Here is a 24811-nt window from a genome sequence, read left to right as displayed (position 1 = left end):
CAACTGAATCCAAAAGCGAGCAAAATGATGGATGTGCAGGGAGCGTCTGCTGTCGCGCTTGACGGGACGTTCACAATACCGTGGAAAAGCGTTTCCTGCCATAACTTTTCTGGTCTCATCAAGTACGCTACAACTCCGAATACTGTCATAATTGTGGCTACGGACTTGAGGTGTCTCTACAAAGAAATTCTCGATGAAGACGCCCTCCAAGACAGATGCAGGGCAAGTGAGCGCACAATCGAACCGTCGCGCTTGACATTCGTCGCTTCAGTGTAAGGCAGTAATTTAAACTTTTCATTATTTTGTCGTAGGAGCTGAACCCCTCGATAGAGGCAACGACGAAAGGCCTCGTGAGTCACCTTTCAGACGGGTTGACGGCCGCGATTGAACGCAGCTCCAAACACTCGCCCGAACTCACGGCGACCATCGATTCAAGTTCTCTGGTGTTCGCTCTGAGCATGACAATAGGGGAGGTCAAGTTCCTCTGGCGTTTCGCGATGGCTGCCCAGAGCACTGATGACGTAAGTCGAGGTTGCGCTTTTCTTTCCGCGTCACATTCGCTAACGTGTTGTTTTCCCTTTGGCAGTTCTATTCACAGGTCACTCTACCCATTCTCGCGATGCTGGCGGCCATGAAAGAGCAGAGGGAGCGTTTGTTTGCGCTGCTTTACAAGAAAGACGCCGAGATAGCGGACTACACTTCGTCAGGCGCGAGAGTCTCCAAAAGTAAATTCATCTTTCTACGAGCGTGCGCGCCTCCAGTCACGTCTTTTTGTTATATTTGTTTTTACAACGTTCAGGGAGTCTTCGCACGCTGCCATTTGATGAGGACGAGTTCAAGGAAGAGACGACGCGTGCTGGGGTACGTCCACACATTATATGCATAGCTACTTTGTCATACGAACTATTGGTGAGCAAAATCGATTGATTGCTGTTTTGAGCACAGGTGCTGCAGCGACGTTTCGCCGGCTTGCCAGAAAGTGCGTTTTCTGGTGACGAACTTGGAAAAATAATGAAGGTTTACCAAGAGCTATCTACATTGAGTGAAAAAAAGTCCAGTAAGTTTTTTCTTTTTTTTTGCATCTGTTCGTATTGTGATTTTGATACATAAAAGAATAAGCCCTGAAGATTTTTGTAATATGAACAATTTTCACATTTCACTAAAACAGCATTGACGCTTCGAAAGCACTTATACCTATAAGCAGCTTTGAATTTAAACATTAACTGAATGTTTTAGGCTTCATTCTGTAGTGCCGTAGGCACAGCTGACATTGACAAGCCAAAAATTATAGTAAAAGAAGCTTGACCATGGTGATCTAGAAGGTGTGTTGAAGCGCTAGTTGTCAACGAAGGACATTACTGTAGCCTGTTTCGTATTGTGCTGTGCCCCAGAATAGGTTCATGTGCCGGACAGTTACCTATTCAATCTACAGATTGAATGAGATGGGTCATGGTCAAATTGTATCACACATTGAAAGGAGTACTGACATGAAATGTAAATATTTTGGACTGGGGCTCTCAATTAAAACACTGGCGTCAAGAACTCTGAAAAGGGTATTGTGGTGTCTGGGAATGCATCAACCACATTTTAAATTCTGCTGTCTTAAAAAAAAGCACCTATGGTTTCAATATCAAGGTTGTGATATTTCTGTAATGTGTCATCGCAGTGTGACATCACGGGTAGACACCAATTCATGATGTACGAGTGGAAGATACATTATAAAGAGAATCAACTAGAGGTACTTGAAGCGCAGAAATTTGGGAACGTTTGTACTGATACATAGTGGTTTTAAGAGTGCATAATAGTCAAGATACAAGATACAGAATATGCAAACGAGCACATAAATCAAACTAGTTGGTTTTAACGCATTCGTTTCCATGTTCGGTGTGAGGCAAATCCGGGCCAGTTTCTGTGAATAAACTTTTTTTAAAGTGGGTGCTAATTTGTGTAATCTGTCTCCTGTATCTTGTCTGTTAAGCACCCTTAAAACCACTATTGATTATAGTTAAATTTGTGCCCCTTGATCTAACTAACCTAGATGTGGCAGTTTCGCATGCCTTTCATGCAGCTGAGCATACAGATGGTTTATGTATCCAGTCTTGCAGTTAATCTATGGCAGCTGCAAAGGTTGGGCCAGTCTGGTGCAGTTGTACTGGCTGCTGATCTGAAAGTCACAGGTTCAATCACGGCCGCGGAACTTGCAGTTCAGTAGGAGTGAAATGCTGGGGGCCCCATGTAATGTGCAATGTCAGTGCACGTACACAACATTAGATGTTCAAAATTTGCGCAGCTCTCCCCAGTGGCTTGTCTCATACCAGTGAGCATACATGGAAATAGGGGGATAATAAAATACATACCCGATACCCTGCTTTTGAAAGACACCTCAAATAAAAAACGAATCGTTCCCTGATGCATGTCTCTTAAAAGGAGTTCAACGGTAATCACATTGTGGCTTGGCATCTAAAACACCAGATTATATTATCAGTTTTGGCCAACCAAGATGAGTAGAGATTTTGCCTGTTCTGTCTTTGTGCACACTCATCTTGGTGGTCATGTTATCCTGAAATTTCGAAGATGCATTGAAGGGAGGGGCAATATCTTGCTTTTGCTTCTCTCTTCTGCACTGTTCATCACATCAATGCTATGACTGCAAGCATTTATACTCGTTGAACCAAATCTGTTTACGTGTGCCCCTATGCTGTATTATTTAACTGGTGAGTTAGTGTTTGCTGTAATGTATACGACCAATAAAACTACAATTCATAAAAGTACAGGCAATTGGGGTAGCTGGTAGAAATTCGTTACAAACACAAAGAAACAAGAATAGACACAAAAATGCGACTTGTGTTTTCTTTTTTTCTTGTGCTTGCATCTGGGGCACCTCACATGTTGTGTGAAGAGTCGTTTTAGTTGTGTATTACATTGCTATCACAAGTGCTGCTTTGCCCCTTTTGGCTGAAGCTTCGACATTTTTATAGTTTTGGCTTCCGATCATAGCACTTTCTTCCATACACTCAAAACTAGATATAACGAACCCAGATATAACAAAGTATTAGTTATAAGAAAATAAATGAAGAATACTATTGCATTAGATATAGTGTTGAACTATACTTTTATAAAGAATTTCGGGATATAACAAACATGCTTTCAAGTGAGATGCAAATTTGTTATGAGGCTGGATTGTACAGCCACAGAAGTGCCGGTATAAAGTTTCCCTCTAAAGTGTTGGCTTGTTCTCAGATTTTGATAGTGCAACGTTCCTCGTACCATCTTCTCCCAGGCAGCCAGTCTAACGTGCAGTTGCCTGCTGAAGCTAGTGATCAGAGAAACATGCCTATTGAGGCCGTGCATAACAGCAAGTCTGCACGGAACAAGGAACCGTCTCCTGAAGTAATCACTGAAAAACCCAAGGCCAAAAAAGCGAAAAAGAACCTGAGGCTCTAAGGCTCTACAAAGCAGTCATTGTATTTGTCCTGTAATGCACAGCAACAAGTTGATTCGCTCATTTGGGTTTTCTAGAAAGGAAGTTTTTTTTTTTCTTGCAGTGTCACATTGCTCTATGCATTTGTATTATAAGTAGAATTCATTGCTTAATTCTTATAGACCATGTGGTATCCGCAATGTACAATGTAGTCAGTTTTATAGATATATACACATATATTTGATTTTATGGTAAAATTTCTCGCAAGGTCACGACTTTTGCAACGTTGTAAGAGTGCACATGATGTTTAGTATTTTCATATTTAGATCAACCTAAATGTCTCCCCCATTGTGTTTTGAACAATGTATCTATTAATCTCAACCCCTTTACCGTTTTGGACTAGTGTGACTCCTCAGCTTGGTATATATTTCCTTTGCTCAACCAATCAATCAATCCTAATCAATTTATTGAGCAATTTGAACGAGACTCGTTTGTTCGTGAGCTAGTTGTGAGTAACCTCAGATGGCAGCACTTGCTTTGGATTTCATTTTTCTTCCAGCCACTCATTTACATGTTTATGGCAACATGGGTTCTGAAAATCGTATTCAGGGGAGGCGGCATGTGTTGCAGGTGGGTCGTCCTAGGATAGATTGGTGTCCCTATAAGGTTGACAAAAACAGTGCGAGAGTGCCGAGAATCTTCAGACAGCACTTTTTTTTGTTGTTGTTGGTTAGCAGAGGGTAGCCATGATTACTTGCACGCTTCAAAATGTTTTTTATATTGAAAACTTGCTTTTTTGTAAGGTAAATATGCCATATTAATTTTTTTAAATCGCATTTTCGTTGAAGATTTTTCAGTCAACGTGGTTGAGGGGATGAAAGAGCATTGTTGTTTGCACGTGTTTATATGTACTTGTAACAAATTTTATCACAATTTTTTGTGTGTGTGCTGCTGCAGTAATACTGCGATGATTACTGCAATGCTCATGATATTGACTTTATTGAAATGTGATTTTATCTTTTTCATGTTGAGATATCCTTTGGGAATTTTAGTATAGCTTGCTGTTCTGCTTTGCAAATATATTAGAGTAAAACAGCTTTTGTGTAGTTTTGTGTCACAGTTATGGTACAAAGAATTGTAACATAGCGGGTATTGCAAGTTCAGATTGGTACAAAGTTTTTTTCCCCATGATAATGTACCCGGCATTGTATTCCTTGGCCCCTTAGAAGCCATAGTATTTAAGCTATTGCAACCAACAGAACTTATCTGTGCTAGCATTTGTTGTCAAAAGATTCTTAATCGAGAAAGTCAGAGTAACATGAACAAATTGTTAGTCTTGTAAGACGCCAGAGACTATGAGATGCTTCAGACTATAGTCCAGACAAAAAACATTTTTTCCCTTGTGTGAGCAGTCTGCTACAGATATTGGTACTGAATGTTGTCAGTGTAGTCTAGAAATTAACTTTAGAATTCATCGAGTATTTTGGAGCATGGTGATCACTGAAGAGTTGTATAAAGAGAACGCGATGTCCTTCTTATAGCCTTACAGTACGCGAAGTGTATTGTGGGCATTCGTGAAAACAGTTCGGCCATTTTGTTTTCATTTGCATACCTGCGTTGGTAGTTGCTGCCAACAGCTGACATGATACACTTGCAATACTGTGGACGTTTGCAATACTTTTTGAATTCTGTAGACTTGTGTCACACAGCCTTATTTGCATTTTAGGCTTAAAAGTTGTTGGATGAAAGAAATGTTTGAATAGCTACGACACGGAACAGTGTTTGTGCCAAGGCACCGCACCAAAGAAAACATTCTTCACACAGGTCCGAAAGGTATTGGCTGCCATCCGTACACCTGGGCAAATGAAACCTGTGCTGTATAAAATAAAGCTTACAAAATTGGGCTTCAGAATGTTGCAGACATCAGAATGTGGATGTGCCTCAGGCAGTTTTTTGCAAGAGTAAATGGATTGGTTCTTTCTTTTAAATCTGTGTATAGAATTATATTTCTAGCAATTGAATCTTACTAGAAAGAGTGTAAGAGTGAGCTTATCGGTGGTGACACATGTTAAAACTTGTAGCACACAAAAAAAAAACTACAAAGGAAGAGACGGCGGGACTAAGCACTTTGCCCTGTCTCCTGCCTTGTCGGCGTTCTTTTCGTGGGCAAAAAGTTGCGTGATGAATCTTTCTATTTCCATTTCATATGTATAGGATATGCATTGTGTGGGTAAGCCCGCGTTTATATAAAATAGTCTAGCTGATAGCAAGCGCTACCATGTGTTTTTGTGGGCTGGCTTTTGACACGTGGCCTACAAAAGTAATACGACACGGCTGTTACTTCTTCTAAAAGAGCATACAGTGAAAATTCACAGCCCCAATAACGTAACAATGGATTTAAAATGCGATTGGTTGTACACTACATTGCTTGTCGTGTTTATGCTTGTAGTACAAATGCAGTGAACGGAACAAGCTGGCTTTGTTGGCCGTGTCCTTTATACCGCTTTAAGCATCGGCGACAGTAGTCTAGTGGCCAACCCAAAGGTCACGGGATTGAATCTTAGCCGTGGTGACTGTATTTTTGTTGCAGGTGAAAATGTTAGAGGCTCATGTTCTTTAATTAAGTGGACGTTACAGAACCCCAGGTGGTTGAGATATCCATAGCCCTCCACTACGGCGTCCTTCAATCATATTGTGGCTTTGGGATGTGAAACACTCATAGGTAATATATTTAATATACATCACTTCAAACACTTCTTTATTAACCGCAGTTTTTAACCATGTTACATGTAATTACAGTAGGATGCTAACACACAAGGCAAATGAAGTTGGCTCAGTCTGATGTTTACAGTACTTACATATTCAAACGAGATGTCAAATTTTTTAGTTCAATGACTTGTATGCACAATTGCTCGAGATAACCACGTCATGTCGTGATGAACGTGGTGTCTAAGTATGATTTTAGCTCCGAGTCGATATTATGCAGACATGACCCGAACTGAGGATGGACGTGAAACGAAAGTGTGTATGTTACTTAGCCCTTAATTGTCCTATCTCGATCTGCGAGTACTGTACCTTAATGCTAAACTTCAGACCTCCATTTTGGGAAAGACGCCCCATGCCGAATGTCCACTTGCAGGAATTTTTGAAACAACAAGTGACAAAATGAAAAGGACGCTCCTAAGAACAAAAGAAGGCCAAAAGGTTTTATTTTTTTTTATCAATACTGTATAGTAACAATGTAACTAGAGAATCATTAAAACATCAAAAACTTATGTACAAGAAAGAGTGAAACAAAGAAAGAAACACCCTTTGCATGGAATGCAGTGCACAGCACTGGCAATTATGACTATACGTATGTACAAAAGTAAAAACAATTTCAAAATAAATCATCATTCATGGTCCGTAGTGCTTATGCGTCGGAGGTGCCGTAACCACCATAGGTAAGGAGACTGGGGTGAGCTTCGGCAACACGTTTCTGGCAATGCTTGGCGCTGCCGAAGAGAAGGAGGCCCCAGAGCAGAGTTATGGTGCTCAAAATTGCTGGAGGGTAGAGGGCACCAGGAGCCATTGAAAACACTGAAAAAGACAGCCCAACACATTGCTTTCACTAATAGATTTATGAATCGAAGTTCAAGATTGCTTTCACTAATAGATTTATGAATCGAAGTTCAAGATTGCGAGGCCACACAGTGGATAGAAAAGCTGCATTTTAGCGTGATTCTACAAGCAACTGCTACAGGGAAACAATAAGTAGGTTTATACTGATAAACTAGACATTATTTTCATTACTCCAGGTTTATTAAAAGATGAAAAAGTGAGTGTCAACAATTTAAAGTTTAGCGTTCCCACCCAAAAATCCAACCTCAGGAATTTTGAAGTCTTTTCATATTGTAACCACATTTAATAAACAAAATTTCATAAAATTTGATATTTTGAGCCTCTGGCTCTTTCAGAAGTCAATGTATTTTATTTCTGCCAACCAGGAGATACTAAAGGCCCGAAAACATGCTGTCATTGACGTCACGGCCACTGGTACAAAAATTTAAAGGTGGGGTCGTCATCCACATTTTTTTCATTTACCAAGCATGTTCTTGCAGGAAACGTAGTGCTTTTGGCATCACGAAAGAATAATTTACTAATGGGAGGAAAATTTTTTACTCATTAGCATTATTTTAAGAGGGCTAGGACTGCAGATGTGATTTTTGTTTGTACGCTTCTGGATTCATCCACACTGCCCAGCTCTTGCAGAGGAGTAGATGGAGTACTGCTACCACGTTAAACATAAATTAAGGTCCTTGAACAATTTTCATAATACCTGTGTTTTTTGTTATCGAAATGGAATGCTATCATCATTAAAGGTTTACCTCTCCTATGTTCCGCCAATCAACCTGCTCTCCTGGCGGTTCATCCACACTGCCCAGCTCTTGCAGAGGAGTAGATGGAGTACTGCTACCACGTTAAACATAAATTAAGGTCCTTAAACAATTTTCATAATACCTGTGTTTTTTGTTATCGAAATGGAATGCTATCATCATTAAAGGTTCACCTCTCCTATGTTCCGCCAATCAACCTGCTCTCCTGGCGGATTGACCAGGGTGATTGGCGGATCATAGGACAGGCCTTTGCCTCCTATGGGCATAGTCAGACCGATGATGATCATGCTAAGCCTTTTATTTCGATAAAGAAAATAGGTACCACAAAAATTGGCTGTCAGTACCTTTGACAGTACGCGAGCGAGTTTCACGCACGGGTTACTGCAGTGCAGTGCTCTGCCGAAGGACGAAATCATGATTAATTTTCCATATATATACGAGCTGCCGCAAGTGGCCAGTTTGGCATTTGAAATTAGACGGAGTTACATTTTTGTTTTTACCTTCATGCCTAGTGACAACGAAGACCCAGTACGCTGTGGATGATGCAAGGCTGCCAACAGACACAATGACTCCGAGAACTTTGAGTCCTCCAAGCGTGTGCACATCATGCCACATGTCTAGCCTCTTGGCAAGGTGTAGAATTTGAAGGTGGAGGACACCTCCTGCAAATATTCCTGAACACCATGGACACAATAATTATGTCACACAAGCATGTCACCAAAATTCGACAGGAGTTTCTCAGCAGCTCTGATACATGACACCTTCGACCACGTGATGAGACGTACGATGTACGCCCCCTTCACCCCCGCAAACACCCGCCTTTAATGAAAACGCGCGAGAAGTTGTTTGTCGAGACAGACTGAACTAAATGAAACTTGTTGTTGGACTAGTTGGCCATTCATCATATTGTAGGATAATTAGCTCAACCTTGACTCCAGCAAACACTCACCCGAGTAACACACACGACACTCATCCACTCGATCGGGTGGATGAGTGAGTGTTAGCGGGAGTCAAGGTTGCGCTTATTATACTACAAAAGACTGATCTGAAACGAGCCAAAGCAGCGTATATCATCTGCAGTTACGGGAAGACTGCTTTACAACCGATTGCGGGAACTCACTATCAAGTACACCCAAAGGGCGGGGCAGCTCACGGCTTTTGCGATACGATTGGCACGTATAGTCGTGTTACTTACACGAATCGATGCGAGCGATATTGCGGAAGATGTGTAACTTAATTGATTAGCATTGAAAACACGATGTCTAAAGATCGGCGTAAGTAATGCTGGTTAATAATCTTCGTAGGCCGCCAAAGCGTTACTTGAGTGATCGATGACCCGTTATAAACGCGATAAAGCAACAATTCACTACTTCTACGAACTCTCGAGCGAAAATAAGCGCGTAGTAGGAGCGAGACACACACGGCGCATATAGTGCACGCATGCAGTCACTAACAGTGGGGTCACTCACCCGATGCCAAAGCCCATATCGCTGCGTGGTAATGCTTGTAGAAAAAGAAACACACGCCGAAAATCCCGACACCAGCGAGCGTCCACGCAACTGCCAAGAGCAGCAAGACGAAGAAGAAAACGCCAGGCTTGGGTGGAGGCATGTTTACCGTCACATTCCCGTCGAACGCTGCGCTTATCGATGGGTCAGTAGTTATTCCGTTCTCCGAAAGGGGCTGCAGGGGAATGAAGTCACCTGCAGCTGGTGCCGCGGCAACCACTTCTTCCGACGGATGCATTTCGCGCCGTTATGCGCCCAGGACGCGGTTGACACCGTAATGGGCCGTTCATGATGCAACGGGGTACTGCTTATCGTAACTTAAAAGGAATGGCACTATGCTGACAGAGTCAAAGCGTATACGTACCCGATGAAGTTTTATCGCGCGCGCTATCTCTACAGCTACACGCCTCCAAAAAAGAAAAAACGCTGTGTCTAAAGGTACGTCGGACGTACCCGAATACCAAAAGTTAAAGGTACGTCCGACGTACCCGAAACCGTGAGTCTAAAGATACTTCGGACGTACCAGAATACTAAAAGCTAAAGGTACGTCCGACGTGCGCTTTCTCGCAAGTTTTCACTCAAGCGACTCAAGTTCCACCTGCCCGTCCGTCGTTTTCAAGCAGTTCGCACGACTGACCTCTTAGACGCGCGGATCCGAGAAAAAAAAAGTTTTCGTCAACGAGTTTGTAGTTGGACGCGCAGACGTTGCACCGGTTACATCAGACGTTGCACGGGTTGCACTTTCTCGCCTACTCAAGCTTGGTTTATACCACGGAAATGTTTATTCCTCCGTGGTTTACACGCAGCTATTATATCGCTTGATTAGGAAAAAAAAAAAGTTTTCGCCATCGGGTCGATTTCGATGCAAGTAGTACAAATCAATCCATTCCAATCCAGTTCTTGGAGTCCGTCCGAGTCTGTCAGGTGTTCTGTGAGTCTGTCTTATCCATAGTCTTATCCGTCCTACTTGTGTGGCGCCATTCTCCCGTCTCTTCAGTCAGCGTGTTACAGGTGTTCTGTGGTGACCGTTCCGCAGCACGTGCGGCGCCAGTCAAGTGTTCCCGTTCCGCAGCTCGTGTGATGGCTGGCAGCAAAATGAAAGTTGGGGACAAATTTCCAACGTTCAGGGAACTGGAAGCTGCTGTGAAAGGATACAGTGAAGAGAAGTTCGTGCAGTTTTACAAACGTGACTGTCGAACTGTCACAGCGGCGAAGACCAAAGTGAAGCGTTTTCTGAACGAACGACTTGGAATGTATCAGGTGGTTTACTGCTGTATCAAGGGGGGCAAGTCTTTCAAGAGCCGCAGCAAGGGGGAAAGAGATACCAGGTGAGGGCCAGCACTGGTCATTGTTTCCTTTGTGTTTCTTTCTGTGCTGCCAATCCACCATGGTCAGCGACGTGGTTGCGTTGTACACATCATGCATTTAGACGATTGTTTCCTGAGAGACATTGAGCATGTGACAACGGATCACTTTCAGCACCTTTCAGGCTGGATGTCCGGCGTTCGTGAAGTGCAGGGCCTCTGACGATGGGAACTTCCTGGAGGTTATTGAAATGAATGAGGACCACAACCATGAGTTATCGAAGGTATGGAGTTCCTAAGCATCCTTAAAAGTGTGCGACAGTATCTTAATGCCCTGTCCTTCATCCCTCACCATGTGTTGTTAAATTAAGCCAATACAGCTTTTGCTGTTACCTGTTCATATTGGTTAGTGAAGTTCAGTTCTGTTTTTTCACAGAAACAAACCTGAGTTTTGAGGTTATACAGGGTGACATGCACCACTGAAATATACTTTTGACGAAATGTTTGACGTGCTTACTTGATCGCGCAAAATGTTCTCGCTCAATTCTCATTGAGCTGGTAGCACCAGCACAGGGGATGCGAAGTTTTGCGATGTCAAATTAATGGGATCAAAGCAGTACATGCAGGTTCATTTCTTATTCACACTCAGAGGAATTCCTGCTGCATCATTATTACATTGAGGCAGATTAACTGCAACTTGCTTGTCATCAAAGCCGCCATTCTACAGTGCTACTACATTCAGGAACTGTGTCCTTGACATCACATGCGAGCCATATATAGGAAACACAGATTTACAGTTACAAGCATGATAAGGTGAGATTGAAGTGAGCTTGCTTGTGCTAAGAACCTAGATGCCATATATGCAGAATGTTGTCTGCACTTGTTTGCTTCACTCTGTGAGCTTGACATTGCATAATGCAGTTAACCTATAATTGCATATGTAGTTCAGTTTAACATTGAATGAAAAGTTTATTTTATTGCAGTTACTCTACAGCCACCTGCCACAAACCAGAGCATTAAGAGAACCAGGGGCCAAGGAGGAAGCCACACAGCTCTTGGCTTTGCATGCCAACAAGAAGTTGGTTAAGAAAAGGATAGAAGAAAAGACGGGGAAACTTGTCCTGCTCAAAGACTTGAGCAATGCGGCCTCTTCCCTCAGACCACAGACAAGGAATGACCTCATTAAGACTGCAGCTCTTCTGCAAAATGAGCATGGTAAGCACCTGATATTGTAGCACAAGTTTTTAAATAATTGCATCTGGGTTTTCCAGTGGGCTTCAGAGAAACTCGTATGTACAGTCGGCCAAATCTTTTACATTTAGACCATGAAATTTATTTCTACAGGTACAGACTACCACATCCTTGCTGATGGGGAAAACTTCCAAGGAATTTTGCTGTCCAATGAGTCTATGCGGTCAAATATGGATGCCTACCCAGAATTCCTAGGAATTGATGCCACCTACAAGCTTCTAGAAATACGAACACCAGTCTATGTGATGCACGTTGAAGACTCCAATGGAGACACAGAGACAGTATGTGTTGCAATTCTTGTGAATGAGTCTGCACCCACTATCAAATGGATGTTGGAAAAGTTCAAGGAACTGCACCCATCTTGGCCAAAAGTAAAGTGTGTCATGGCAGACAAGGACCTTTTGGAGCGTGACCTTCTCAAAGAAAGCTTCCCGCAGTCGAAGGTGCTCATCTGTGTGTTCCACACTTTAAAGACTTTTCGACGCGAGATTGCCTGCAACAAGATGAACATCACTGCAGAGGAAAGGGACCAAGCCCTGGCACTGCTCCAGAAGATGGTCCTGTCACGATCGAGTGAAAAATTTGAGGAGCTTCAACTGGAATTTGACAATAATGTTTGCCAAGAGATCCGCTCTTACTATGACAAAAACTGGCGTCCCATCAAGGATGAGTGGTACACTGGACCCAAGTTTATGTCTGAAAACTTTAACAACACTACCAACAACAGAATTGAAAGTCTGAACGCAAAACTGAAAAGTGTTATAAAAAAGAATAGCTCCCTTGAAGAGTTTGTGTGCTCACTTTTCACAGTATTGAACGCCTTGAGCGATGAACGTGACCACAGAGCATTGACAAGCATATCCAAAAGACCTTGCAAAGCACCTTCTAGCCCTGAAGAAGCTATGTATCAGGAATCATTGACTCCCTATGCCTTTAAGCTTGTAAGGGAGCAGATCTACCTGTCAGCCAAGCGAGTACCAAGTGACCAAAAAGCAGATGTGTTCACATTCGAGGCGTCGTCTGGCAACACGTCAACAACAAAAACTAACTGCAATTGTTCCTTTTGGAACGCTATGAGACTGCCATGCCGGCATGTGTTTGCAGTTAGGCGGACTCTGAACATTAGTCTCTTTGATGACAAACTTTTTCTAAAAAGGTGGTCCAAGGCATATTACTACTGTCATCAGAGAGCCTTCCTTTCTCAAGAGAAGTGCACAACTGAACATTCCATTTCGGAGCAGGCTGCAAAACCTCGGAGGCCAATGTCGCAGCATGAGAAATACAGGGAGGTATTTCCTACATGCAAGTACATAGCTCAACTTGCTGCAGAAGAAACAGGTGAAAGATACCAGGGCCGTCTAAAAGTTTTGTTGGCACTCTCTGAGGCATGGGAGCAAGGGCGCGAAATTGAAATCGTGGAAGTGTTGCGTCATGAAGCCTCATCCCCTTCATCACCAGAGCAAGTCAGACGCCAGCTGGAGCTGACTGTGTCCGTAGAAGAGAATGCAGAGTCACCCAAAGCTGCATCAGGTGAGGATTGGGACACGTCTGAAACTGCAGATCAGAATAATTCACATGATCAACCAGATCTGCCTCAAGCACCTTTAAGCCATACCGGGGCAGAACCACTTCATACCACTCCTGAGAAAGAGCAGCGTGCCCATAATGCAGGTGCATGCGAAACTCCTGATGAAGTGAGAAAGGCACAGCCACGCGAGAATACCTTGGCCCCTGCAAGCAGCGCCGGGCCTTCAGACTACATGCGCGAACGCCTCGGAAAGCTGAAAGTGCCCGCTAAGGTGAAGTCACGAGGTCGACCCAAAGGGGCGGAGAAAACCGTTATTGGGCTTCCACGACGGCGGCAGGGACCCCACAAATCAGCAGCAACACTGCAGCCATTTCGCGATCTGCCTCCTCAGGAAAAGGAGCTCAGGATCCTAAGTTGCTTAGTTCCTCAGGGCCTGCTAAGTGAGGTTCAGCAGGGGAAACTGCTACTCGGTGAGTTGTGAGATTTACCTTTATTTATGCTTAAATTTCCTATTTTGTTGCAACTTCAGTCGCTATCTAAGGTGTAGTACGAAGGTGTCTGATATCACCTATAGGGCTGCAACTACAGCTACATTCTGTAAGAATATTGAGTGTTCAATTCACAAAATAAACCTGAGCCCTAGAAATAAGTTCCCCTTGTTCAGATTCATAGCATTCTGTTGTACCTTAAAGCCATCTGATGGCAGGTTCAGAACACTTATTCAGTAATTTTTACAGGTGAGGACCAGGTGGAAACCATACCTTCCAGGATTCCAGAGACAATCCTCGACGAGGAAGTTCACCTTGACTGTGTCCAGAAATACTTCACTGAAGACGGCTGGACAGCTGTGCTGGCAACAGTCAAGGTGAAGAAGCAAACCATAAAGTGGAAATGCAACGAATGTCGGGACCTGTTAGAAGAGGACCCTTCTGTGATTTGTGACTTATGTTTGTGTTGGTTCCACCAAATCTGTACTTCACTGAGCAGCCGCAACAGGAATAGTTCCTGGTTTTGTGCGAAGTGTGTAGCAGCAGCCCAAATGTAAAGGAGCTGCTCCGTGAGTGGAACACAGCGATGGGAAACCTGCTGCAATTGCTCCTACGTGCTATATTTTGTTAAAGCTGGTCCATACATGCTACAAATGAGCAAAATTACTCCAACCTGCTACGTTTTGTGAAAGCTACTACATTAATGCTACAAATGAGCAGAATTGCTCCAAAGCTTCTACGCAAGCAGGGTTTGCTTCTACGCAAGCAGGGGAGCTCGCAAGCAGGGTTTGCTTAAGCACAACAAAAGATGGCTGAGTGTATGCCCCACTGGCATGCTTATAAAAAATGGAAGAAAGCTTAGTGCTGTTTCATGCGAGTGACATTTACATGTATTGTGTGTCTGTGTATTTGTTCCTATTATTCTTCATACAATTGTGATCCTTTGATTAAAGCTTGCATTAGTTGTGCCTTCAGTGAACACTGAATTCATTCATTGTATACATAGTTTGCATTGACGTCACCATGGCCGCCATCTTAGGGCCCCCAGCTACTTTGAGATGCTGGGTTAGCTCAAACGGTGACATAGGATTTGTGCCGGTGCCCTTCGCGTTCCTTTGATTCCCCACAGCGCGCCTTGCGAACAGAAGAAAGTGGGGACATCACAAAAGAACACGGGGACCGAACAACTGTGTGTCCTCCTCTGCAATGGTACTCTCTAATGACATAAAAAGTCACGGTTGCCGCCATCTCGGAGCACCCAGTGCAGAGAACCTGTCTGTGATGTCACGTGAAAACTATGTATAATAAGAGCATTAAAATGCTATCTGGCCTGTCTTTTTCGTTTTTGCAACCTGCTAAGGAGGAGATCATGAGAGCACCCAGGCGTAGGCGGCTAGCTAGTTAGTGATCTAACTTGGCTAACCAGATAAATAAATTCGTTTGGTTTGCTAAGAAATGCTTTGCATTTAAAAATCTTACATCTTGTTTTTTTCCCTGCAGTAATTAGCTAACGACCCGCTCATCTGGAAACCTCGTGGACTCAAGCGCGCTGGTTAGTTTTTGGGAGCCGGTCGCAGTTACGGTTTCAAAGGTCAGCGAGTAGGTCGGCTCCCAGAATGGTTTTCGTGCAAACTCAGCTGGCTACATAGGCGCATATCACACAAAACCGCGTTCGCGAGAGTACCGCACAGAACTCTTTGCCCGAAAATTGCTCTGCCGAGGGAAGGACATCAGCCTCTGTACTTACGTGCGAGCCTCCCCCTTTCCGTTCAAAAGATCTGCTAGGAGAGAACGGCACCGCCGACATCGACGCCGTTCGTCAACCACGCGATGCTCTAAGTTTTCCATTGTCACCGGTAGTACTCGCTCCCTGTCAGTCTTTTACGTGAGCAGGCTCGCACGAAGGCTCGTTTCTTCGTATATATGCAAAAATTGGTACGCGGTAGCCGTGGACCCACCCGGCAACTCCCGGCGTACGTCCGACGTATCTTTTTTTTTTTTTTAGACTCAGTTTCGCGTACCCCCGACGTATCTTTAGACTCACGGTTTCGGGTACGTCGGACGTACCTTTAGCTTTTAGTAATCGGGTACGTCCGACGTATCTTTAGACTCACGGTTTCGGGTACGTCGGACGTACCTTTAGCTTTTGGTATTCGGGTACGTCCGACGTACCTTTAGACACACCGAAAAAGAAAAGGGAATACGCCCTCCTGCTAGTTGCGCTTTCCCCCGTATGTAAACTCTGCGTATACAGGAACGAAGAGGCACTTTGTCACGCGAATGAAACGCCACGAGGCAAACGCACTTGATGATTATTAGTACTTAGCTGACCTGTCATTGTCGGCGGTTTCGTTTTCGCATAAACACGCGCGAACATCCTCATGCCATTACATCCAGAAGCAAAGCACGCACGAAGCGCACACTTTTAACAATGTTGCTGTGAATGCATACGGCCTACAGAGAACGTGCACCTGCGCCACTGAAACGCGCGTAACGCGAAATCATCCGACAGCTAGCGTGTGCCGCTAGATCAGCTGATTCAACTTGCATGCCGTCTCCTACATGGAGGAAGGTGGTCTCCTACCAAAAGTACCCTTACCAGCACGTTTTGTATTCACTAAAATATCCAATTAAAATTTTAGTTATATTAATGCTAAGAAAATTGAGCTTGGTACGCTTGAAAACATATTTTGTTTCGTAAATAAATACTCTGTAATAACAATGACAGGTAGCGACATCTTGGCTTTTCAGCTTGTTATTACGCGAGGCAGGCCTAGAGCTATTGGTGGTATCCGTGTTATGTGTTTTCATTGCGTCTGCGTGTGTGGTGAGTCGTGTTATTGGTCGCTCGTTTGCATAAGAGTGAATTCGTCACCTCTGGCAGCTGTTGGAGCCGTGTTTACAACTGCTGCACACCCGGGAAACCTCACAGCGCCGTAGGATGCCGCGAACTCTTCGGCACATGCGAAACTCTTCACAGTAAGCTCGCGTTTCACGTGCGCTGCGCAGAAGAGGTTATTCTGTGGTTTACTGTGTGGGACATATGCGCGACACTTCACTGTGATCAGTGAACTCCTCGTCGAAACTACTGTCACCGCGGGCCCCGTGCGAACGTTCCTACGTTACCAGTGGTGTCGACCTTTTAAATTATGTGTTGAAGAAGAAATAACTGTGCGGTACCGAAGAGCTTCAAAAATGATATCGATTTTACCGTTCACACCCCCGGTTGTTAAGCGGTTGTTGGGTTGGAAGAAAGGCGAAGGAGAAGACAAATGGAGCGAGAAAGCCGTCAAAAGTTTGGTGAAGAAGCTGAAGAAATCTGGAGGAATGGACGAACTCGAAAAGGCGATTTCTACTCAAGATGCCCACACTGCATGCATCACTATTCCCAGGTTGGTATTACGGAGAACTGTATTGTTTTACTTCGTCGGTCAATTTCCTTGTTCTTGAATTGTGTTTGTAACAAGATTTTCTTCAGTTGTCTCATGGTACAGCTTCGTGCTGACTACGCGACGCATCGCTGGCTTCTGCAATATTTATCCTAGAGAGAGGTGGAACAACAAAAACACCCCTCTTTTTTTATTATAAATTTTTACGCGGAAATGGATCTTTTGGGAAGCCGGTCTAGGGAAGGCTTCGTAATGCGAAAGCGCTGCAACCAAAGAGTAAAAGATGAGGGACGGTTGCCTTTCTCGAGCAGCCTCGGGCTTATCAGAGGAGAGCTTGATAAAAGTTGTGGTCCGAAGCATGATCGCTTGAGGACACTTGGGGAAGGGAGAACGCCCTAGTCTTGTGGCGCTGCGAGCTATTGCGTTCCTCTATCTCAACTGAAGAGACCCAGGAAGGGGGGGGGGGGGGGGGGGTTTGGTCTTATCTTTCCACTCAGCGCAAATAGTCCAATCTCGAGAACCGAAACGTGTTTTTTTGGCTACTGTTCGTGCGCGGTGATTCTACTGGGCGCGCGATGTTTAGATGCTGCGCTTACAAACTTCGCGACGTCGTTGGATCGACTCCTCCTGGTTGTTATTTACATATTTTTCCCCACGGGGCTGTAATTGCGGGCTAATCATCGCGTGCCTTCGTTTGACCTCATTCTTTCGCCCGTCGTTAATCGAGGAATTTGGTCGGGTCGGTGCGGCTGTTTGCCGCCGTGATTGCTGCTACGAACGCATTGCGTGCGCTCTCCTCCTCGCGGATTTTGGGGCGAGGGTGAGAGAGCAGCACCACATGCCGCCTGTGGGCCGCTTTGTGTTGCAGTCAAGCCTAACTCGCGAGCGCTTTCTTGTGCCGGACAGTTTGCTCAGTGAGGTCGCCGCCGTGTTAAACGAGCTCGAGAAGGTTCGTTGCTGCCGCCGAGTACGGTGCTGCCGTGTGTGTCTGCGCGTGGCGACTGGTGAGCGAGGCATTGCGCGACGTTTTCGTCTTTGTTGTTGCGGCTGACACGAGTGGCGGAGTGCCGAAATTCCCCGCTGAAGCGGCGCGCTCGGTGGGGTCGGTAGGCCTTTGCGGTAAGCCTTTGCTCTCACCCACCGGGTTTTCGCTCAGTACAGCGTGCACACGAGCTGCGCTTGCATGTTCGCCCGCGGCCCAGTGAGCCGCGATCGGCGTCAAAGGGTTGAAAAAGTGTCCCTTTGAGATCGCCAGACGGCGTGTCTTGTTTCGAGCTTGGTGCAAAGCTTTACCCGGGATGTGACAGCGATTCCTCGCACAGCGATTCGACGCCGGCGTTGTCCCGTGTGACTAGAGCATTTTGCTGCAAATCGAAATCAACAAGTGACTCTTCCCGTTGAGGTAGGGGCGTTCGGCCTCTCTAGTCGATCTCGCGCATGCATCACTAACCACTGCAATCGTTGATCGCCGGTGGAAATGTGTGCCCTGCTTGTTGATTCCGGGGCAGGCCGGAACGATACCGTGCCGCTCCGGCGGTCGCTCTAACCCGCGCGGCTGAAACTCGCGAGGTGTTGCCTCGCCTGCGAACCCGTGCGGCTCGTGCCGGTAGCGACAGCACGTTTCCCCCGATAATCGGTCGCCGTGGATGTGCCCGACGCAGGGTCCACTCGTGCACGAGCCCTCCGTTGAGTAGCGGCTGATACGTGTTGTGTTTCCACGTTTTTGAATGCCTTCGAGGGTTCTGGAATTACGTCGGCGTTAGGCCTAACGCGATCGCTTCGGCGGCCGAGAAAGAAAGAGTGCATTGCTCCCTCCCCCGCCGTCTGCCGAACGTCTCCTGTGGATGCCGGGTCTTGGAGTGGGCTTTCCCACGCGCAGAGAGAGATTTTCGGCTTTTGCCCCCCTCTGTTCTTGTTTTTCGAGCGCACCATCTTGTGCCTGCAGCGGGCTTAAGTCACTACGGTGGTATCCTACCAGCGCGTGCTAGCTGGGTGTCAGACTCGAAGCTACCGTTCAACCCGAGGTCGCACCACAAAATAACTCCAATAAAATGCTAGAAAGACTATACTGTGCCTGTAACGCGCGGCCTAGCAAAGCTGTGTCGTAACGGATTGAAGTCTGCGAGATGCACATGTGGTGCAAAGCAGCGCATTTTTTTTTTTGCCGCAGATACATGGAAAGGGGGGGGGGGGGTCTGCAAAATAAACACGATTGCTTGGAGTTCTTTGTGACGTGCTCGTTGGCATCGTGCCTCGTCCGTCACACTTAGCAACAGCGCGTATTTGTTGAGGCAGAGCGCGATAATAGCCGCCTAGATTTTATCCAGCAAAAACGCATTCGTTGCTCGCCCTTTTTTGTTGTCGTGTGGTGTTTCTTGCTCAGTACGCGAGGTGCATACAATGCCAGGTCTGTGTCAGACGTGTCCTAATCTTTATCACGGGCGTCTTCAACCGCTAGTGCGCAAACAACGTAGAAAATGCCCACGGGCGGTGATCGTTTTGCTGAAGTAGCTGTTTACACCGGGGGGACTAGTCGGTGCCACTTCAGCAACTTGATGCGAAGTGAAGCAAAATGTGGGATGGAGTTTTTTTTTTTCGAAGTGTTTCTTGTGGATGACATTAAGGTGGGGAATCGTACCGACCACTTTTGGGAGCTGTCATTGCATGTGTGCACATAATGTCCACATTAGAATTCGTACTTTTTTTTAATCTTGGGAAGGAATTCAGAATTTTATTTTGATAAGGTGGAGCTAGATACACGTGAGCTAAGCTTGGCAGCAGCCATACCTAGCTTAACAGTTGAAACTTTGCACGTTGCTTTCAGTTTTGTTACTCAGTATGCTATGGTAACACATCTTTGTCATTGAACTGTTTTATGTAGCAGCATATTCAAAGAAACCACTCATGGATGCAAGGTTGTAATAGGTTTAATTGGCTAGTAAATGCTTTGCACGCTGTCGAAGGACTGTGTAGGAAATGTGGAGCAAGAAAATTAGAGTAGTGTGATTGAACACAGCTAGTTATTATTCTGTAGTACTTCATGCTTTCTGTAATGGTTGCGACTGAACACAATTTAGTCTAGCCCCTTACAGCATGTGCACTTCAAAATGGTGTCCATTAATGCCTGGGCAGTTTGGTAGGCTAGTTGCCATGATGTCAAGGTTTACATCGCAGATGAAAACCTAAAATTTTAATAAAAATGGTCAGCCTCTATCGTCGCAGTTTTCAGTCTGCACTACAAGCCTGGCAGTAAGGTTGCTTAAAACTATTGAGTGTTTCTGCCTTGTTTCATGTTCTCTGGTGTGCACTTTTGAAACGCTACAGCAGCATCTTGTAAAGTATTCCTGATCCTGCTCAGGATAAATCTGTTAAAGGCTTGTGCTTATGTGTTTGTGTTATGTTTGTGTAAGGTTCCAACAGTGGTGCAGCCGCACGATTCCAATTTGATAGGTTTCTGAATTAGTGTAAAGGTTTTGGCTTGTTGTTACTTTGTTGCACAAGATAGGTCGTTCTTCGTTAATATTTTGTACTGTTAATGCCTTTTGCGTAGTTTAGAAAATGAGAATTGTTATTAGAGTCAGACAAAACATTGTCTTTTTTTTTTCCAGTTTAGGCTTTGCTGGGCACTTCCTCTTAAGCTTGTGGCTAGCAAATCGTAGTTGTTCAGAAATTAGCTGGTGGTTGATAGTACTATTCATTATATTCGGTTATTTTTAACACTGCATTTTGTTGTTATTAAGCCTGCTGATTGTCGTGGACAATTTCATTCTGTAGCTCTCTGAACACGACATTGCACTAGTCCTTGAAAATGCCTCATGATGGCCCTTCTTATTGATTCATTCTATTTGTGTGGAATGTAGTTCAATTAGATGATTTTAGATTTTTGTGCATATTTTTCATTTTGATTTTCTCAGGTCAAGTTCAGGTTGTTTTCCAGCTTCAAGCACGTGGTGTACTTAAGGACTAAAATTTGTTGCTCTCCCTTTATTTGTTGCGATCTAGCCAGAGATAGTCAAACCATCGTAACTACGTAAAACAGATTGATCATAAGCCAGTGTGTTTATTTAGGGGCAGGATTTTGCTTATGTTAATCAAATATTTTATTTACTCTAACTCTTAACATGCGTCAGAATGGAGTAATGTGTTAAAGGGACACTAAAGTCAAATGACAATTTACGTCGGAGTGAAAGCTTGATGTATGACATCTAAAACGACATTATCGACAGCAGTGCCCTACTTAAGAAAAAAGTAATGTAAATGAATGAGAACATGTGTCACGAGTAGGACATTTGCAAAATGATCTCAATGACGTTAGGGTTACTGCCTGCAAATAATCACTAGTAATCGAACTAGCTACACTAAATAAAGAACCTACAGTGCATCAAGAGACGTAATAAAGTGCTGCTTGTTCATTTCTTTTTGATTCATGGGAAAAAGAACCGCCGAACGTTACTATGGAAAATGGCGTGAGTGGTTCCTAAGTTGAGTTTTTTTTCCTGGTTAAACTCGTGCCATCTGGCGGGGCCCAGCTGAACCAAGCACGTCCACTACTCGGAGACCTAGGCAGGAAATTGTTCAGTGGCTATTGTTGCTGTTGTGGCTGCTGCTACTTTCTCTCTGCTGCTACTAGTGTCGGCGGCCATGTGGTAAAGCCAGGCAACGTTGTTTACTGCTACAGTGACGTGAAAGTTTCCACTTAAGGCGGGTAATCTGAAGTGTGCTAACGTGATGTGGACCACTACAACGTCATTTCATTTAAAAATAAGCACCTACTTGGCACAACAGTAACACAACGAGGTTTCTGGACCGCTATTTCAGCAATCAACATCAATTTAATATTTGTCTTTAGTGTCCCTTTAAGGGTTTTGAAAATGGTTTAAAGTCTAAAGAAGAGCAAGACCTGCTTTATTTACCAATTTGTTAGTATGGAATTTAATGTTATGCAGTAGTTAATGAGAGGTCATATCTACTGTAAAATATTATATAAACATACAGGTAATTAAATTTAAAAACATGTTGACAATTTGTGTCATCTACCGTCAATTTCCGCTGTAAAAAAAAACGATTATAAGTAAAGTGGCAAAATATTTCATTTTTTTAAACAGTAGTCTTCCAATTCTTTATTGGTGTTATTGCTTGGAAATGGAAACATGCTGGGTGTTCAGCACATTAATCGGGGATAGTAGAACAGTCTGACATACATGGCCCAAACGGAAGTATCGAAATGCATGTCCTTGCTAGCCAGCAAGTGCAGAGTCGTCAAAGAATCGACAGCTGGACTAGTAGTACTTGAACATCTTGAAAAGTGCAAGTAATGGCAACCAAAAGGAGATTGAAGTGCTGTGGTGCAGTGCTGTGGTGGGTCCTTCAGTCATATTTTGTCCACGCTGTTATTTTGAGCAAGATGATGGGGGCTTCAAAAGCAGAGTTGTCAGTTCATGCCTATGTTAGTCTTGAGTTGTACCTTTGTCTTTGTGTTTTACATTTTGCTATTGTAATGCTTTCGTCAACCATCTGAAGGCCTTGTCTGATAAGACACATATATTTATAGCCTTTTCTTGTGTTCGAATTATTCTGAATGTCTGATTTTCTATGCCGCATGTGTTGTGTTGCCTTGTGAGGTTTGTGTTCACGGGGCACGAGGTGAGAAACTTTTGTACAAGTTCAGTTTCTGCGTTAATGACCATCCCAGTAATGTTATACTAAGGAACCCTGCTGTAAGGCAAGTGCGATTCGGTGGTCCGTAAATGTATGCACATGTCGTTGGCCAATCTTGAAAGAGTTCAAAAACATCATTGTTTTAATACCACGGCACCAGCACCTCCATCTTGACAACATAATATAGCCTCCTGAATAAAAATCCTATCTGGCTGTGCAAAATCTGCTACATTACATCATTCAGAATGCTCCGAGCCTTGGTGTGGTGCTTTGTGCCTTTTTGAGATAAGTCTTCATTTAATATTGAAAATGAACGTGAACTTTCATGAGTACTTAAATTAAGGCCACAGTGGTAACGATAATTGGTGGTGGATGCAGTGGCACTGCGCTGCTGAACTCGATGGCTTGTGTTTGATTACCGGCCATGGCATTCATATTTTGGTACCAGCCAAATGCATTGAAAAGCCGTCTGCTTAGATTTAGGCACACATTAATGAATCCTGGGTGGTCGAAGTTAGCGCATGGCCATAATGTGGTTTTGGCCGGGGAAACTGTTCTCTCTGAATGTTTCTCGCCTTGTGTCCTGGCTGTGTGTGTATGTGTGTGCAGTGTCCTTGTTGTGCGCCACTGATGTCCTAAGGGTGATCAGTGGGGGGGTGGCCGTGGGCAGGTCACTGGACGGCCGGCTGCAGGTGTCGCACCGCAAGGGGCTGCCGCACGTCATCTACTGCCGCCTGTGGCGCTGGCCCGACCTGCAGAGCCACCACGAGCTGCGCGCTACCGACCACTGCCAGTATGCCTTCCACCTCAAGAAGGACGAGGTGTGCGTCAACCCGTATCACTACCAGCGAGTAGAGACGCCCGGTGAGTCTTCTCTTCCCGCTCCCTCCCGTTCGAAACTGTTTACGTCGGGCTAGTTGGTGATATTGCATGTTGAGTGGTTGCAGCAACACGGATGAAGGAAAGGAACGTCAACACACTGCTGACTAACAATTGGCCCCTTGTAGAGTATACAGGTGTGGCTATCTAGTATTAGAACCTAGTGGTCATAGGTTAGAAAGGTTGAATAGATTTTAAGGAAATTAGTGGGACACTTGTCATTAAGATAGTGGATTTCTTTCTCTGACTGCACAACTGATGAAGTGCTGATACAAGATGCACCTTCGATTTTTATGGCGATAGTCACTACAATTATACGAGCATCCGTGTCTCTGCTCTCTTGATGGAGCTTGTGCGTGCCAGTGCGTGCCACTTTTTGGCGTCTGCCATGTGAATGCAAGTGACAGTTAGACCAACGAAAGCGTAGGGGACCTTAATTCTTGTATTTGAACTGTAGTTTTAATAGTCGTCACATAAATTGAAAGAAATAACATAAAAGAGAAATAATCTTGTCCGTCGGTGAAATCTGAGCTCACAAACCTTCAAATTGTTCATCCAATGCTCTACCAACTGCGCTATGACAGAAGGCACTTCCCCGTCTACCTAACCATCGGAATTCATTTTTTTTTACCAGAAGCAGTTTCAATTGACAAAGATGTTTGACCCTACAAAGCCGTTTCAGAACTAACTTGCATTGCTCCGAAACACACCTCTTAGTTCTCTGAACCTGATCCAAAACTCCCCTTTTCCTGCACCAAAGCTGCTTCAAGGTAGCTTTATTCCTGCTCTCTGAGGTGCTTCAAAACATTGAAGTCCACTTTCACCAATAACAACACTGCCAGTTGTTATTTTATTCTCCTGTACGGCGACCATCTGCAAAGGCACTCTTACAAGCAAAAGGCATTTGAGAAGGATCACTGATGAGCGTAAACTTGGGCAGTGTGGTTGTGTCTTGATGAAGTTGCAGGCGCATGGATCCTGGCGTTGATCGGATAGCGAAAGCCCTATG

At 44.5% G+C, this 24811-nt stretch overlaps 4 protein-coding genes across 6 annotated transcripts in view; 3 read left to right on the top strand and 1 right to left on the bottom strand.

Annotated features, from left to right (window-relative positions):
* The first annotated feature begins 3 nt into the window (after nucleotides 1–3).
* On the top strand, nucleotides 4–3735 carry LOC142814552 (non-homologous end-joining factor 1-like). 2 transcript variants are annotated; one of them, XM_075893417.1, is made up of 6 exons: nucleotides 4–222; nucleotides 312–521; nucleotides 587–725; nucleotides 800–861; nucleotides 946–1057; nucleotides 3281–3735. In XM_075893417.1, exons 1-6 carry the CDS (start codon nucleotides 25–27, stop codon nucleotides 3442–3444), a joined length of 885 nt encoding a protein of 294 aa, XP_075749532.1. In that variant the 5' UTR covers nucleotides 4–24; the 3' UTR covers nucleotides 3445–3735. The 2 variants fall into 2 exon arrangements, with proteins under 2 accessions (XP_075749532.1, XP_075749533.1); XM_075893418.1 differs by having other exon boundaries at nucleotides 38–226.
* Nucleotides 3736–6602: 2867 nt separating this feature from the next.
* LOC142814553 (uncharacterized) lies at nucleotides 6603–9692 on the bottom strand. The gene is made up of 3 exons (XM_075893419.1): nucleotides 9267–9692; nucleotides 8298–8471; nucleotides 6603–7000 (listed from the first exon to the last, which is right to left on the bottom strand). The coding sequence occupies exons 1-3, from the start codon at nucleotides 9541–9543 to the stop codon at nucleotides 6834–6836; spliced, it is 618 nt and encodes a 205-aa protein (XP_075749534.1). The 5' UTR covers nucleotides 9544–9692; the 3' UTR covers nucleotides 6603–6833.
* Nucleotides 9693–10128: 436 nt separating this feature from the next.
* On the top strand, nucleotides 10129–14626 carry LOC142814550 (zinc finger SWIM domain-containing protein 3-like). Its single transcript, XM_075893415.1, has 5 exons — nucleotides 10129–10633; nucleotides 10785–10893; nucleotides 11593–11824; nucleotides 11954–13858; nucleotides 14126–14626. Exons 1-5 carry the CDS (start codon nucleotides 10386–10388, stop codon nucleotides 14431–14433), a joined length of 2802 nt encoding a protein of 933 aa, XP_075749530.1. The 5' UTR covers nucleotides 10129–10385; the 3' UTR covers nucleotides 14434–14626.
* Nucleotides 14627–16656: 2030 nt separating this feature from the next.
* The window catches only part of LOC142814548 (mothers against decapentaplegic homolog 3-like), a 64315-nt gene continuing 56160 nt past the window's right edge, over nucleotides 16657–24811 (top strand). Inside the window, exons 1-2 of one of the 2 annotated variants that reach the window (XM_075893409.1) lie at nucleotides 16657–17268; nucleotides 23594–23787. In XM_075893409.1, the coding sequence (XP_075749524.1) occupies nucleotides 17072–17268; nucleotides 23594–23787 (391 nt within the window). In that variant the 5' untranslated portion in view covers nucleotides 16657–17071. Of the gene's footprint in view, nucleotides 17269–23572; nucleotides 23788–24811 lie in introns of both variants that reach the window. The other variant, XM_075893408.1, reaches the window with a different exon arrangement.

Source organism: Rhipicephalus microplus, chromosome 4, assembly GCF_043290135.1.
Source record: "Rhipicephalus microplus isolate Deutch F79 chromosome 4, USDA_Rmic, whole genome shotgun sequence".
NCBI classification, from domain to species: domain Eukaryota; kingdom Metazoa; phylum Arthropoda; class Arachnida; order Ixodida; family Ixodidae; genus Rhipicephalus; species Rhipicephalus microplus.
The sequence above is the reverse complement of the archived record's forward strand: the minus strand, read 5'-3'. Positions and strand labels throughout refer to the sequence as shown.

Excerpts from the sequence above, each read along its gene's own strand:
- LOC142814552 (XM_075893417.1), top strand. The coding sequence starts at position 25 with ATGATGGATGTGCAGGGAGCGTCTGCTGTCGCGCTTGACGGGACGTTC. Across the intron at positions 522-586 it reads CTGCCCAGAGCACTGATGAC|TTCTATTCACAGGTCACTCT; the intron begins GTAAGTCGAGGT and ends TCCCTTTGGCAG. Across the intron at positions 726-799 it reads AGGCGCGAGAGTCTCCAAAA|GGAGTCTTCGCACGCTGCCA; the intron begins GTAAATTCATCT and ends TACAACGTTCAG.
- LOC142814553 (XM_075893419.1), bottom strand. The coding sequence starts at position 9,543 with ATGCATCCGTCGGAAGAAGTGGTTGCCGCGGCACCAGCTGCAGGTGAC. Across the intron at positions 8,472-9,266 it reads GATATGGGCTTTGGCATCGG|GAATATTTGCAGGAGGTGTC; the intron begins GTGAGTGACCCC and ends CATGGTGTTCAG. Across the intron at positions 7,001-8,297 it reads CGTTGTCACTAGGCATGAAG|TGTTTTCAATGGCTCCTGGT; the intron begins GTAAAAACAAAA and ends TGTCTTTTTCAG.
- LOC142814550 (XM_075893415.1), top strand. The coding sequence starts at position 10,386 with ATGGCTGGCAGCAAAATGAAAGTTGGGGACAAATTTCCAACGTTCAGG. Across the intron at positions 10,894-11,592 it reads ACAACCATGAGTTATCGAAG|TTACTCTACAGCCACCTGCC; the intron begins GTATGGAGTTCC and ends ATTTTATTGCAG. Across the intron at positions 13,859-14,125 it reads GCAGGGGAAACTGCTACTCG|GTGAGGACCAGGTGGAAACC; the intron begins GTGAGTTGTGAG and ends TAATTTTTACAG.